The sequence below is a fragment of the Tachysurus fulvidraco genome, chromosome 4, assembly GCF_022655615.1.
Source record: "Tachysurus fulvidraco isolate hzauxx_2018 chromosome 4, HZAU_PFXX_2.0, whole genome shotgun sequence".
In the NCBI taxonomy this organism is placed as follows: Eukaryota; Metazoa; Chordata; class Actinopteri; order Siluriformes; family Bagridae; genus Tachysurus; species Tachysurus fulvidraco.
In genome coordinates, this window is record NC_062521.1 from 16,629,828 (window position 1) to 16,644,605 (window position 14,778).

The 14,778-nt window shown below is 35.2% G+C and overlaps 1 protein-coding gene across 2 annotated transcripts; it reads right to left on the reverse strand.

The window, feature by feature from the left end:
- Window positions 1-220: 220 nt before the first annotated feature.
- On the reverse strand, window positions 221-14,311 carry prom2 (prominin 2). Of its 2 annotated transcripts, none has more exons than XM_047813018.1 (24): window positions 14,145-14,311; window positions 12,409-12,676; window positions 11,005-11,063; window positions 10,452-10,657; window positions 10,013-10,133; window positions 9,709-9,772; window positions 9,506-9,595; window positions 8,609-8,793; window positions 5,953-6,027; window positions 5,304-5,367; window positions 4,923-5,079; window positions 4,077-4,229; window positions 3,786-3,909; window positions 3,577-3,665; window positions 3,012-3,096; window positions 2,715-2,858; window positions 2,504-2,572; window positions 2,288-2,380; window positions 2,062-2,115; window positions 1,540-1,620; window positions 1,197-1,265; window positions 880-969; window positions 580-692; window positions 221-499 (listed from the first exon to the last, which is right to left on the reverse strand). In XM_047813018.1, the coding sequence occupies exons 2-24, from the start codon at window positions 12,614-12,616 to the stop codon at window positions 448-450; spliced, it is 2,445 nt and encodes an 814-aa protein (XP_047668974.1). In that variant the 5' UTR covers window positions 12,617-12,676; window positions 14,145-14,311; the 3' UTR covers window positions 221-447. The 2 variants fall into 2 exon arrangements, with proteins under 2 accessions (XP_047668974.1, XP_047668975.1); XM_047813019.1 differs by lacking the exon at window positions 14,145-14,311 and adding an exon at window positions 13,717-13,833.
- Window positions 14,312-14,778: the final 467 nt, after the last annotated feature.

The following is a 14,778-nucleotide window of genomic DNA, read 5'->3' on the forward strand; positions in this document are numbered from 1 at the left end:
CAAATGTCAGTAGTATGGCTTTTTAAAGACAGCGATATTTTGAATCAACGTATGTTTCAACCATTCATTCTTTCTGGTAACAAAATATCACTATATGAAATTCTTAAAAATACAAAAAAAAAAATACAAAAATAAAATCGATTTGCATTCCAGACATATAAATAATCACTGTGCGAGAAAGTGCAAATTCAAAGCAACATTAAAAACTCAGAAGCCTCTGTGTTATAGGTTGCATGCTTTAATAGCCAGAGCTTACCTGTAGGAAAATCTTTAAAGCACATCTGAAATGTGCACATTACAAACAGCATAAAATCTGCCCTTTTTATTCCAAAGCAGCAACTATCCAGGCTCTGACCCAGAATCCAGTGTACAGTATCTCCTCAGCTGTGCTAAGGTCCTTTAATATGGCAACAATGACACACATTAATGTAAATGCTCTTCCTCCTGTCAGTATGGTTTTAGATCCACTCGTGGGATAGGATTCAACATCAGGTTATCCCTAAAAAATTAGAACAAATATGTTAACCATGCCAATTACAAATTGCGTCAACATGTGTATTAGTTGTAGATACAACTCACATATACTCATCCTTGTACTTCATCCGGCGGTAAAACTTGGCCAGTTTAACAGAGAAAATAATACTAGGAATGAAGAAGACCATACACCAGCCCAAACTGAACCAAAAGGCATTCTGGACAGAGAATATATCCAATAATTTATGCAAGCATGAGATAAATTGTGTTTTATGCCATAATATCTAGATATTAATAGAATACCTATTTAGATATTTACACTTTTTCCACATAATCTACTGTATGCAGACCAAATAATGGTAAGTGAAAATAGATATTGTCAAGGGGGGACTTAATTATGCTTACCAGAGAGTCCACAAGCTGTGAGCAAAATATATTTTCTACAGTGTTGACAGTAACAGCAACTGGCCCACAGCGTCCCACCTGCTCAGTAATCTGACACACACACACACACACACACACACACACACACACACACACACACACACACACACACACACACAAACACATACACACAGTACAACTAAACACTCCATACAGTCTGAAGTATTCATAACGATGCACCATAGCCTATATGTACACACACATGTATTACTATAAACAATCATAATCGACTGTTACTAATTTCCAACCCGTGTTAGAAATATAATACTAATACTTACCGTTTGGTTGGCCCATTCAGCAAGTGCTGTGAAGACTTTAATCTGACAGTCTATAAATTCAGTAAGTTTCTGTAGGAGAAAGTTGACAAGTTTTAAATTTTACAGTATTATTGTATAGAGTATTGAAAATACACTGACTGCATGATTATACTGAAGTAACTGGAAAGGCTTGTATGTTTTTATAGTAGATTGTCAATGATCTTGCTGTTTCAACTCATGTGTCAGTTTAAGTAGGCTTATTAGATTCTTTAGTAAGAATTTAGTTACAACAAACTTAAACAGTTTAAACAGTCTGAATAATAAGTATAGAACATTTTGACCATTTACAGATATTCACACTTACCGATTTCACTGTTTTCGTCATGTTGTTATTCAAAACATCCTGAGCAGAGTTGAAATGCTCCAGAACATTCTGCACAGTGCCCTACATCAGAAGAAACTCCTTTGTTTCAATGAATTTCTTACTACAGGTTACGCACAATATTCAGTGTAATCGAGCACGAATCATAAGTGACACATTGGGACCAAGGAAGAACAAACCCAAAAAGTATATTTCTGTTATCCAAATAAGGTTCTGGAAGGTAAAACTCTGTGCCAATAACAGTCAATGTGAGTCCCAATATAACCAATGCATATAGATAATTATAATGAATAACTAATAAATATAGATAATTATCTGATAAGGCAAACTTGTGAAAAGTATCTGATCTGTGAACTTTGGTTTGGTTTTCTAGAGTTTCTGAGTAACTTTGCTATACATGGTGTCATAGAAAAGCAGAGTTGGCTTTAATACTACATACAGAGAAGAATTTATTGTCATTTTCAGGTATTCTATAAGCTTTCAACAATTTCATGTTTTACTTACATTGATGTGAGATATTAAGTCACTGAAATGCTCAACTTGAGTGCTTAACTCCATCTGTAAAATAAAATCATCTCGTATATTGGATAAAACTAACTGGTGCATAAACTGAGGAGATAAAGATGTGGATAGTAACAGATTGTGTTTTCTGTTAATATCTATGTACATAGTGAGTTCTCACTTATAGTTAAGTTGTAATATGGTGCTATTTTGTGTTGCGTGAACGTACCAACTGAAGACTGAAGGTGGAATTAAACTGAGTCTGGAAAAATCTCAGGTCTTTTGCCTCATTCTGTAGTTCAGCTTTAACAGTTCGATTAGTCTGAAAAATCGGTAATAATAAAATATAAACCAAGAAAATGTTGAATTGAATTGAATTTCTGACATTTTGGTAGACAGTCTTTATAACTGGTAACATAGAATAAAAAAGGAAAATGGTCATTACCTGGTCATTAGCCAAAGCTTCCAATTTGTCAGCAACGTAACTAAGATTTGTTACTGATGGAGTAATAACCTAAAAAATAAATTAAAGAATATTTACATTTTAAAATGGTTCAAGTTCAACGGCCAAAGAATATCTATCTTGGCAAAGGTTAGATTTGAACTCTGAATCCTCTAATCAGAAGTGCAGAGAGCAGAGTAGTTAGGGACTGCACCTTTTGCATAATGCTACTGATGTTCACACTGCTGACAGTCACTGAGAAGCTGGTCAGTTGCTTCATCTTCCCAGGATCAAGCAGAACAATGCTGGGAAAAGTGATGCTGCTGCTCTCAAGCTCTTTCTGCACCTGTTCTGTGTACTGTTCGCCATCAAGAACAAGAGAACATGACTTTCACACACTATGTAAGATACAGTAGATGGAAATTTGTTGGATTACTGAAAACATCCAATGAATATCAATATGTGTAAATGGGGTATGGGGACTCAAGGAAAAGATTTATTTTGTACTTACTTTGGACACATTAAGATAGCTATTGAGGTCAATAATTTCCTCCAGGTGGAGAGTATACCATAGAGACTTATTCATTTGGCAGTCCCTGTGAATGATACATGATACAAATGACCAATAACAGGCAAAAGCATGCGTAGTTAATACAAAGCCTAGAAAAGAGGTGAAATAAAAAGTATAAAAAGGTGAAATGGAAATTTCCCAAATTACTTTACGTAGAAGCTACTCTTTAATTTTATAGTCACATTGATACTTGAGGCCACAAAAGTTGTAAAACTTCTACATATTTATTTTTATGTATACGTAAGTGTAGAAATAGGTTTTTATAGAACTCGCTTTCTTATTGTGTGTGTGTGTGTGTGTGTGTGTGTGTGTGTGTGTGTGTGTGTGTGTGTGTGTGTGTGTGTGTGTGTGTGTGTGGGTGTGGGTGTGTGTGTGGGTGTGTGTGTGTGTGGGTGTGTGGGTGTGTGGGTGGGTGTGTGGGTGTGTGGGTGGGTGTGTGGGTGGGTGTGTGTGTGGGTGGGTGTGTGGGTGGGTGGGTGGGTGGGTGGGTGTGTGTGTTACTGACTTATACACATCACTGATAGTGAGTTTAGTCTTTAGTCCCAGGCTTTGAGACAGCTGAAATCCTTGAATTACGCCTGGAGTGTCAATGAGCTGTAATTTAAAACACAAACAACAAACAACTTTGTAACTTTGCAAAAATAAAGAATAAAGAAATGGATCTGTACAATATAATCGAGAAATGAATACAGTATATTATGTACAGTATTTTACCTCAAAGAGTTGCTGATTCTTCCATGGCACACAGATGAGGGTATATAGGTTACCTCCTACAAAGAAAAGGATCAGGACTACTATCATGAAGATCCAAGAGAATAAAAAGCTAAAGCCAACACCCCTGCAATCAAACAAAGAAACATATTTAAACATTCGGCATCTGGATAAATACTTTAATACAAATCTTTTTCCGGATTTAAACAGTGTGCTGTCACACACACTCACAGTAAAATAAATAGTGTGTGACAATGACAAACATTAACAGCCTGCTGTGGGGTTTGTACGTACGTCATGAGGAACAGTCCACCACAATTTGCTGTGCTAGAACGTTCAGTTGGATCATCTTTAGGCACCAGTCCTGCTGGGCCAAGCATCAATCCCAGCAGATTACACACCACCACCAGAAGAATGAGACAGCACAGGATCACTGCAATAATCCACCTACATACACACAAGGGCATACAAACACTAATCTTATGCTGTGTCGAGAATTTTGCCAAAAAGCAGATATTATTTTTCCTAAAGACATTCCATTGGTGTTTTAATGATGATGTTTCAATAAAATATTACATAGGTCTTCAGCAGGGTTCAGATCAGATCTGCTGATTCTCAAACCATTTAGTGAGTCATTATGTCCTGTGGAGTGGACACTCATCTTCAAGGAAGAAACCATTTCTCTAGAGGTCCTGATTGTCCTATTCAGACAATCAGGAGATTTTACATTCATATTTCAGACAATGCCACAGACAATGCCATGTTTGGTGGCTTACGCTGCCTAGCGATACATGAGCAAAGATTCACAGTGGGTGGCTTCACGTTTCTCAGAGGAAGCATGTGTTTCTTCAACCCCTCCTTGGTTTGCAGCTGTCATGTGATAGGGGAGTTTGGTATTGGCAAATGACCAAATTAAAAAGAGTTTGTATTTGACCTTTTTAAATTTGCAGCAACCATTAAATATATCTAATACTTTTTATGTATAGTTTTTATATATAAACTTTTTATATATCTTCAATCTTAATATCTTCACCAGTTATTATATCTTCAATCTTAATATCAATACCAGTTAATAAATTTCCCAAACATCATGAAATGTTAAAAAAAACGCTATCTATAAATTATAATATAAATTGTTACCTAATTTTCTCTGCCAAGTCTAGCTTGGATGTGTAGTTTGTACTATATTTTAGTACATTACTCAGTGTGTTGGAGAGTCTGGTCAACTGTTCACGTGGAATATCTCTGGTTACCTCTGAGACCTGGCTTTTTATAGTTTGAAGGTCCTGTTGAACCTCTGTTAAAGATGTAAAAGACATGAACAAGTGAAGAAAACTGAACTGAGCTGAGCATCAGGTAAAACAAAGAAGACCTGCCTTAAAGAACATAAATCTTACTTTATAGCAATCTTTATATTTATTAAACATAGATAATTAAAGCATATCATTGCAAAGCTTCGCTCACAAGAAATTATAATAGACTACTGGATTCCTCAAAGACATGCCACAACAATGTTCTTACTCTGCACGCTGTCTCCAGTTGATTCAGTCACCCTTTCAGGAATGCTTTCAATGAAATCTTTCCCCTATGAAAGAGAAATGTATGGCAGAGTGCAAATGTTAGCATTCATTGTGGCTTCTGGGTGGAAAAAATTACCTCTATGTTAAATACAATATAAATCTGAATACATTAGAAACACTAAGATTCAAGAAAAACACTAAGAACACTTCATTTAGATAATCCAGTTTTGGGCTGTCTAAACACAGTCAACAAAATTATCTGAATTTGGAATCAGTTTATTCATCTTTCTTTTTAAAAAAAATTCCCCTAGAGTCCATATTCTCTGTATTTGAAATCAGGACATCATGAGTCTATAGTATATTTACTTAAAATCAAAAGCATGTAGCATTTGTATTAGACTATCTAAATTAAAAATCGATAATGATCTATAGATTATTGGCTAAACTCTCAGTTGTTAAAATGTTATCAAAAACCAGTTAATAATGCTAAATAATAATCTTCTTCTTCTTCTACTTTCAACTTTTCCTGTTAGGGGTCGCCACAGCATATCATCTGTTTCCAATGAGCATTAAACCATGTACTAACACAATTCTATTTATTCAGATATTTTCTAAATGTATGTAGTGTAAGAATGTAATGAAGATATTACTGTCTGTATAGACGCATTCAGATCAGTCTTCTCAGCTTGGTCCAATGCTGACTGGAGCTTACTAAAGCTGGACAACTGAAAGACACCACAAATATTGTCAGAGTAGTGGTGGTGGTGCACTTTTTTTTACATACAGGTTTGAGTGAATCGTACAGCATGATAGCTGTGATGTGTATATATATTTGACACCAGAGGGCAGTAAATATCCCATGACTCCAGACTCACTCTACACAGGATTATTATGTTGTAATATTATACTGGAGTTATTTTTCTTAGCCTTTTAACTTTTTATTAATTGCTACTCCTCCTAAAGCTTTCGAGCCACATGCACCAAATTGTCGTGGCAAACTTTTCAAATCTAGTTTTAAAATGAGTTTTGACTCATGCAAGTTTTGACTCAAAGATTTTATGACACTCTTTTACTGTACTGTGCAATGGTCTTATTGCACCAATTATACGTGCATCAAGAGTGTGTAGAACCTATATAACAATTACACTAATTGCAAACAAACACTGATAAAGTAATAGTAGCATTAATTATCTGCATTTTGTCAAAAGGTCCAAACGTTTAAAATGAAATACATTTGGATTGAGTTCTAAATGCTGAAGATAATTGCTGAGCTAGAAAGTGCATAATACCAAAACACATGTTTAAACACATCCTAACATGAATGAACAAAGTTTAAGTTACACCAGGCGCCAAGGGAGAACAAGATAATACAAGAAGTAAAACTTTCCCAGATTTTCTCATGCAAATCCCACTGCTGTCCCACCACAGAAAGAATTCATTCAAAGTAACGCCCTAAAAATGAATTCTTTTTTAATAATATCACTGAGTGGTATTTTTACAAGGATGAATTCAGTAAAATCTTTAGCTGATAAATATATAAGGAGTCATAAAACTAAGTGAGAGTTAAATATTATGGAGAACAAAGTGAGGCCCCTGTAGGTGGGAGACAGTGAAGCTACTTGCTGCACAATCCTGATCCTTTACAGAATGACCTGTTTTTATTTTTTCATAAATCACACTGGAAACTGTATTTTTACAGCATGTTTCGTTGAATACGTGTTTGTCAAATGAATGGAGATTTTTTCTGATATCTTCTTCCTGTTCAACTCCACTAACCAGTGTAACTGATCTATTGTTTTTAGGCACCTGTGTTACTCTAGAGTCTAGCCACAAACATATTTTTTGAAACCTCTTCCTTTCTTGCCTCTGTATATAAATAATTATTTTCAGTACTGGGAGATTATATGGCTCCCACTGATATGCAGCTTTTTCATACTCTCTTTCAGTTCCTTATGCATTTCCTTGTTCCTATTGTCAGATGGAGTGTGTTATGCCTTCTGTTCAGAACTAACAATGTGTAGACTATATTTATTGCTAAATCAATGGGATACAATTTAATGTTCTCATATAAACAAACATACCAGTTTAATACATAATAATTCAATAATGTACTAAAACATTTATCAATTTGATGGGGTATGTTATCTGTATCTGTATTTGTACAGTTTCACTGTGTGGCAAAATGAAAAGCAAGCAAGCCATGCAAGACGGTTTGAAATTTGAAATACTTTTGATGAATTATGCCAAATTTCTATTCATTGCTGTTGAGTTAAAAGTGAAAAATAATAGATTCTGTAATATTAAATAACTTTCAAAATCCTAGTTATTTACGCTGTAACAATGCAAACTACACTATCAGCATGTTCATGCGTTCATTACTGTTTAATAAATGTGCTCTTTCTTAAAAAAGTGCTATAACACCACACATATATTAAAAAGGATTTGGTTGTATAGTTGTGCTTTGTTGTTTTAATTATATAGTTGGTGGGAAAGTGTTGGGGGGAAATATTGCTTTTCGAGGGAAAATATTTCAATAAGTTGCATAAAATGGGTTGTCAACAATGCATACAGGGTTATCTTGAACACAGCACTAAAGCCCATTTTGTGCAATTGTCCCTGCACTAGAGAGTTCAGGTGTGCTGGCACACTATTTATCAGATGGCATAAACATTTGCACAGTGTTGTATATCACTTCTTACTTACATATTATAATTGTATATATTTCTGCCTTTTAGAACCAGGATTCCAGGATTCAGCTGGATTTTAAAAACAATCCATAGACCCCACTAGAATAGATTTACTGCTTTGAATTTTTATCACTGAACAAATCAGAATAGGTTCAAGTCAACATTATTTACAGTTCTATTTTTTTTTTGCTTTTGAGTTACAGCAGTTTGTATTATTAGCACTGCTATAAAAATAACAGATGCCCTGGCTACGCTTCACAGTGATTTCATGGACCTCACTACTCAAGTACACACTGACTGAGAGAGTCAGGGTCAGATCATATAAAAATAAGGACACTGAGGTACTACAGTAAATACACACAAGCACCACAGCATAAAAAGTTTCAAAACAAAGCTTCCCCTTCCTGCGTCTGGCTGAGTACTGTGATATTTTCTATTGCCTGTTTGTTGCAGCTAATAATTCTAATGTCTAATAATTGTTTGATGAAGGACTTCAGATTGCTGAAGCACAATAAAGAGGCCCAGGAGTCCTTCTGGTTCACTTATCTGTGGTTACTGAAATCCCTAGTCTCATATCTACGTACTTGCTGTTCCACATGACAGGACAGATTACACTTACATTAAGGCCTGAGGCCAGGGACAGCTTGTTCAATTCAAACTGCAAGAAAACACAGTTCATGCAGCCTGGGTTGTGCAGTGTCTTGTTGATGGATGTTTTCACTCTGGTCAGGTTTGACTGTAGCAAATCCAGCTCTTTCTGAGTTGCATTCAATGTGGACAGGAACAAACTGGTGTTTTGAAGAACTGAACACATTTAGATAAAGAGATTAAAAGTAAGGGATGCAAAAAGAGACATATTCACATAAACACACAATCCTTTACCATGCAGGAAAAAAGTGGATTTCTGTGGTGCTATAAAGAAAGTAATTATCCTTTCCGAAGAGATTTTAACAGATGTTAAATGAGATTAACAGACGTTATTGTCACATGTAAGCAAAAATAGCGCTCATACTTCCAATAATCCATTTAATTTTTTTGCACTAAAAATGAACAAAAAAGTATAATTAAATTAAAATAATATGAATATAGATAGGGAGGCACGATTTTTTTTACATAATATAATCTATACAATAATTAGAAATATCAGATAATTCTCATATTTCACTTGTTAGGATAAGAATGTTGCAGTATGTATATTTCTCATCCATCACATTTACTTCCACAATATATAAAAATAATTTGGAACTCAACTCCATTTACTATGCATAGCATGGTTTGGTGTATTGCTTTATTATTCAGTTCTACAAGCAGTGTTCATTCTATATATCATATTACCAGAAACCTAATGATCTTATGAAAGATACGACTCGATATGTTCTTACAAAAAAGCCTGAATTAATTCATTTTGTGATTACTAACACATATTTTCAAACAAAAAAAAAATTCATTAATGTACCTTTATTGGATGACATTTCATTTCATTTCAAAGTGTTTTCTTTATAGATTCTCTTTTTACCTTGTCTTATTACTGCAACAGAGTCCAGGGCCGGCTTAATAGATCCTTCTATTTCTCTTTGGATCTCTCTGCCAAGCAAAGAGCCAATTCCTAGAGAATGTAAACAAACATATCTGGTTCAGTTAAACATTTTACCCAACAGACAGTTTTTCATTTATATCAACAACAGAAAACCCAACAGTTACTTTACCACTGTGACACACCTTTAACATTAGATGTGACATTATCCACAACTTCAACACTCTCATGAGCAACTTGGTCTATTTGCTGTTGAGGGAAAACACACACAGTATGTTAATGGGGTTATAATCACATTCCGTGGCTAAACTAACACTGAATCACACAATTTGACTTTCAGCGTCGGTAAACGAAAACAGAGGCTATAACATGTAATGTGCTTGGAATTTGTCATTGTCTTAACCTGATGTCAAATGAGCTTGTTAGGACAGACAAGAATGTAAAATATTTCCAACCCAACTAAACCATTTTCTTTATGATCATATTTACCTCAGGAATAACGTTGATGTAGCTTTGTAGATTTTTTATGGTGTTGTTGAATTCACCTGGTGCAGACCTCACATTCTCGTGGGTGTAGGTATTACTCAAGAACATACAAATATTTCCTGCCCTAAAGATAAATATGTATTAAATCACACCATTTATCAAACCGAACCATGAGACATTAGTATATAATGATATACAGTACAGAGCAGTTACTATTGATTTATATTCAAATCATGAGTCTATGTGTAGGGAAAAATATTAAATTAAGGAAGTACCATTACATAAAAAAACATCCACATTAAACTAAGAGAAAAATTCGGTAAGATATTTACCTAACAAGTTACATATATAAATAATACATGACCATAACAGTAAAGTAAATAAATTATCTATAAAATAATTAATAAGGTGATGTTACTTTACCAGCAACTTTGCTACTTACAACATGAAGATGGTGATTAGAAAAGTAGCCCCGTAAAAGCTCTGCCGTCTGCACTTGAAGCTACTGGTCTTCTTTTGGTACATGTGGCCCCCACAATTCCCACAGCAACGACAGCAAGCAAAACACATGCCAATTAAGGGCATGAGGACGATGTACAGAATCCCAATGGCCGCACACACCAAAAATCCCTGCTCATAGTGCAGAAACTTCACACACCATAAGACAGAGTAAAGGTTCAGGAACAAAACAGATTATGTGGTTTACTTATCTAAAATTATTTTTTTTCTTGTTTTTAAGACAACTCTAAAGTAAAGCATGTAAGCTTTTCTATGAACTAAATTTGAAATTGATCATTATGACAGTGATATATATTCTATACTAGTGACTGCAGATAAGATAAAAAAACACTAACACATGACAAGCTAGCATGCAATGACTCAAGTATAGAATATTAATATACATTCAGTTATTTTAGTAATGCAGTAATGAAAAAGCCATCTGGCCAGAACAATATGACAATTTTCCTATCATGCATTATTTCTAAAATACATACCTCATTTATAGTTGCTTTATCTAAGCTGCCACGAGAGTTCAGAACTTTAATGAAAAGCTCTAAAAACATTTAAAAAAAAAAAAAACATTTTTACTTCAAAATAGCACAGCTTACTGCTCTGATGTCTGGTTAATTTGCTTCAGCTCACTACATGTTGTGGTACAAAGTTTCCAAGCACAAGTTATTGAGTACAGAAGAAGCAGTAAGTCTGTTACAACCTACAATATTTTGTACATTCTACACATATTCTGCAAGAATATTATTACTGTTACACTTAGTAACGTAACAAAAGGTAACAATGTTCCTGTGAAAATGTACTCAACATTGTAACAAGATGCCATGGAGTTCTGTTTACTATCAATTGTAATGGTACCACAATACCATGATTTCTGTCTGAAAAGGGAACTGCTGGTGAACAGATAGTGTAATTTAAAGAGAACCATTTTCAAAGAAAATAAATCACTCATTCGGTAATAACGACTGAAGACACATGGTGTAGAAAACTGTTCCCTCTTTATTGTAATGCTAAAATAATCAATTCGTTGTTAAACTCATCGACTTGGTAACCAAATACCATAAATTAATTCCAATTTTCAAAACCATTTCGTCATTTCATGTTATCAGGTCAATCAAGCAGATCCTGAAAGCTACTCCTTGTTTACATGACTACCTAAAATTATTTTGTTATCAGGTCATTTAAACCTGACTTCAAGGTTACTTGTTTTGTACACAGCTGACGTCATAAGTGGGTTAAACTAAGTTTCTCCAGCATGGGAAATGTTTTGCCAGTAACTTTGAGGTTTGTGGTGAACAGGTTTGTTAACAGATAGGTTAATACTGTTTTAGAGAAAGAGATAAAGAGCTTGTTTACTGTTTTTGTCTGGAATTATTTGGTTCTCACAGTATATAAATTTGATCAACTTGTTTTAAACTGTGTTTCCCTAGTACATTTTGCCTGGTTACTGATTAACCTGTTGTTTAAATAAAGGTTTACATTTACCAGAATTTAATGGTCTTTTTTTAACTACCTTTGAAAAAATTCCTAAAGGAAATTGGTGTAGTCATTTATGTTAGGCACTGTAGCAAATGGTTAATCGAATTTTCATTAAAAAGTCATTTTTCCCCAGCAAGGATCAAAATGTGTTCATTTCTATTGTAGTTATTATCATGCAAATTTTCTTTAACTACCAAATAATATCTTATAAATTGTAAATGACCAGCATGCTCTCCCTATATATCATCACCCATATCTTACAGTCATATATACAGAGTAGCATTGTTCCTCTTGCACAGTATTTCTAAATTCAATTACATTCTCCTTTCTCTCCTTATCGAGTGACACATTCACAAAACACAACAGCATCAGAACAAAATACAAAGACAAATTATTACAGATTAACTTACCTTTAGGGAAATGGTTGGGTTGAACAGAGTTCAAAAAGGAATGGACAACAGATGACATATATCCTGTGTGAGCCTTCTGCACAGACCAAGAATCAGGGCTCTTCAGTTCTGGAGGAATTATTTTATCTGGGCAATGCTGTGTGCTCACACATTGCCAAAGAATAAGTAGCAAGATCACCCCAAGAATTAGCCTCATATTGGTCCACATTTTGGCAAGCAAATACAATTTAACTCATGCCAATTAATCATCCACACATTCCAGGTGCATCTGCGAGACAGAGAATGAAAAGGATAAAATGGCATCACAAGCTTTGGGTTCGTGGTGAGTAAGACCATAATTGCACAATAATGAATAATTGAACAATAATGGCTCATACTTAAGTTTCAAAATGTTCCTTATGACTACTGTGTGTGCATTAGATGGTGACGAGTCTGCATATCAGCAGGAGGTAAAGTGACTGGTGCTATGGTGCAGTCAGGACAGCCTAGAGCTAAACACCCCCAAAACTGTGGAGATGATTGTGGTCTTTAGGAAATACCCCTCAACTCTGCTCCCTCACAATATCCAGATGACACAGGGCAGTTGGATATTGTGAGTAATGTTGAGGGGTATTTCCTAAAGTCCACAATCATCTCCACAGTTTTCGGGGGTGTTTAGCTCTACCAAGAACTTAAATGGGAGACCAACATAAACTCTATCATCAAAAAGGCCCAGCAGATGTACTTTCTACATCAATTAAGGAAATATGGTCTGCCACAGGAGCTGTTAACATAATTCTACATTACAGCCATTGAATCTGTCCTGTGCACATCCATAACCATCTGGTTTGGAGCAGCAACAAAACAGGACAGGAACAGACTGCAACACAGTTAAAACAGCAGAAAAAATAACTGGTGCTCCCCCTGCTCACTCCGCAGGATTTGTACTATACAAGAAGCAGAAACCTGGCAGGAAAAATCACTATTGACCCTTCACACCCTGGACACAACCTCTTTCAGCATCTCTCTTCTGGCCGGCGCTACAGAACTGCCAGACACAGGAACAGTTTCTTTCCCCAACTTTCCCCAAGCCCCTTACCACCCTCATTAACAACTCACCATAATTATATTCCCTGCTTCATATCTATAAGTACTGCATTATCAGAACTGTCAGTCATCACATCATCCGTATATGTTACACACACTACTGCTGCTGTATATTGTACAAAACAAAATACTACACATTACTGTAATCTGCACTATCATGCACTCTCACACTTTATGTACATAACTGATCAGTCATATTCTGTATTCATATTTAATACTTACTGTCTATATTGTCTCACATTGTCTGTCTTGTCTTGACTTGTCTTGTCTTGTCTTGTATAGTCCAAGCTAAATTTATAGTATAGTGTTATTTATGTCTGTACTTCTGAGAGTCACAAACAGCTGGAACCAAATTCCTTGTGTATCAACACACTTGGCCAATAAACCTAATTCTAATTCTGATTCCATAATCTCTGACAAACACTCATCTAGAAACGTGTGAAATTGTGGTACATCACAAGTTACTAAATACCCAACAATCATCTGATAGTTTTTTCACTTCCAGTGTACTCCCTTCAATATCTTTATTTCACCCGAACAAAAACCCTTAAACAAACAACAATGTCATGTGTTCCCAATATGCAAAAGAGAAGCATAATACAAAGAGGAAACAGGATTAATGGTAAAATGTAAAAGTTCTGAAACATTACCTTTACCCTAATGAAAGAGGGTTTTGCTGTGTCTTGAGCAGGACCAAAGAGCTTGTCTTGCCTAATAGAATAAACAGTATACGTCCAACAGAAAGCTGATGTGTGGTCTGGAGTTCACGAATACAATTATATGGAAAGGGAGAATCTGTGTGTATGAGAGAGAGAGAGAGAGAGAGAGAGAGAGAGAGAGAGAGAGAGAGAGAGAGAGAGAGAGAGAGAGAGAGAAGGGGGGGATTCTGCTGCTGCTGGAAAAAGGAATTTGAAAAAAAGATTAAGAGAAAAAGAAGAAACTAGAAATAAGTTACACTGATTTCAACTCAAAATATGCAAAAGGGAAACTAATCATTAAGATACTTTAAAAATGTAGCTTTTTAAATGTCCACAAAATGAAGAGTGGACATTTCTGAGCATTCTATGTGCACTAAGTATGTGCACACTAGTGATAAATGCGAAGAAGGAAAACAAACATGTAACAGCATGGTCCAAATATGTGGAACGGGGGCAAGGAGTTAAGATTAGAAGCCTGAAGCAATTCTAATTCATCGTGAAACCAGAACTTGTTTGATTAAATTTTTGGTGGTTAGTTGATTCACAATTGCAGGCTTAAAGACACTAAACTCAATCATTATACTAG

What these genes read in the sequence shown, in the direction of transcription:
- prom2 (XM_047813018.1), bottom strand. Translation starts at nt 12,616, where the DNA reads ATGTGGACCAATATGAGGCTAATTCTTGGGGTGATCTTGCTACTTATT. An exon ending in TGTTGCAGTAATAAGACAAG is followed by an intron (nt 8,794 to 9,505) that starts GTAAAAAGAGAA and finishes AAATGTGTTCAG; the next exon opens with TTCTTCAAAACACCAGTTTG. An exon ending in CTGAATGGGCCAACCAAACG is followed by an intron (nt 970 to 1,196) that starts GTAAGTATTAGT and finishes TGTGTGTGTCAG; the next exon opens with ATTACTGAGCAGGTGGGACG.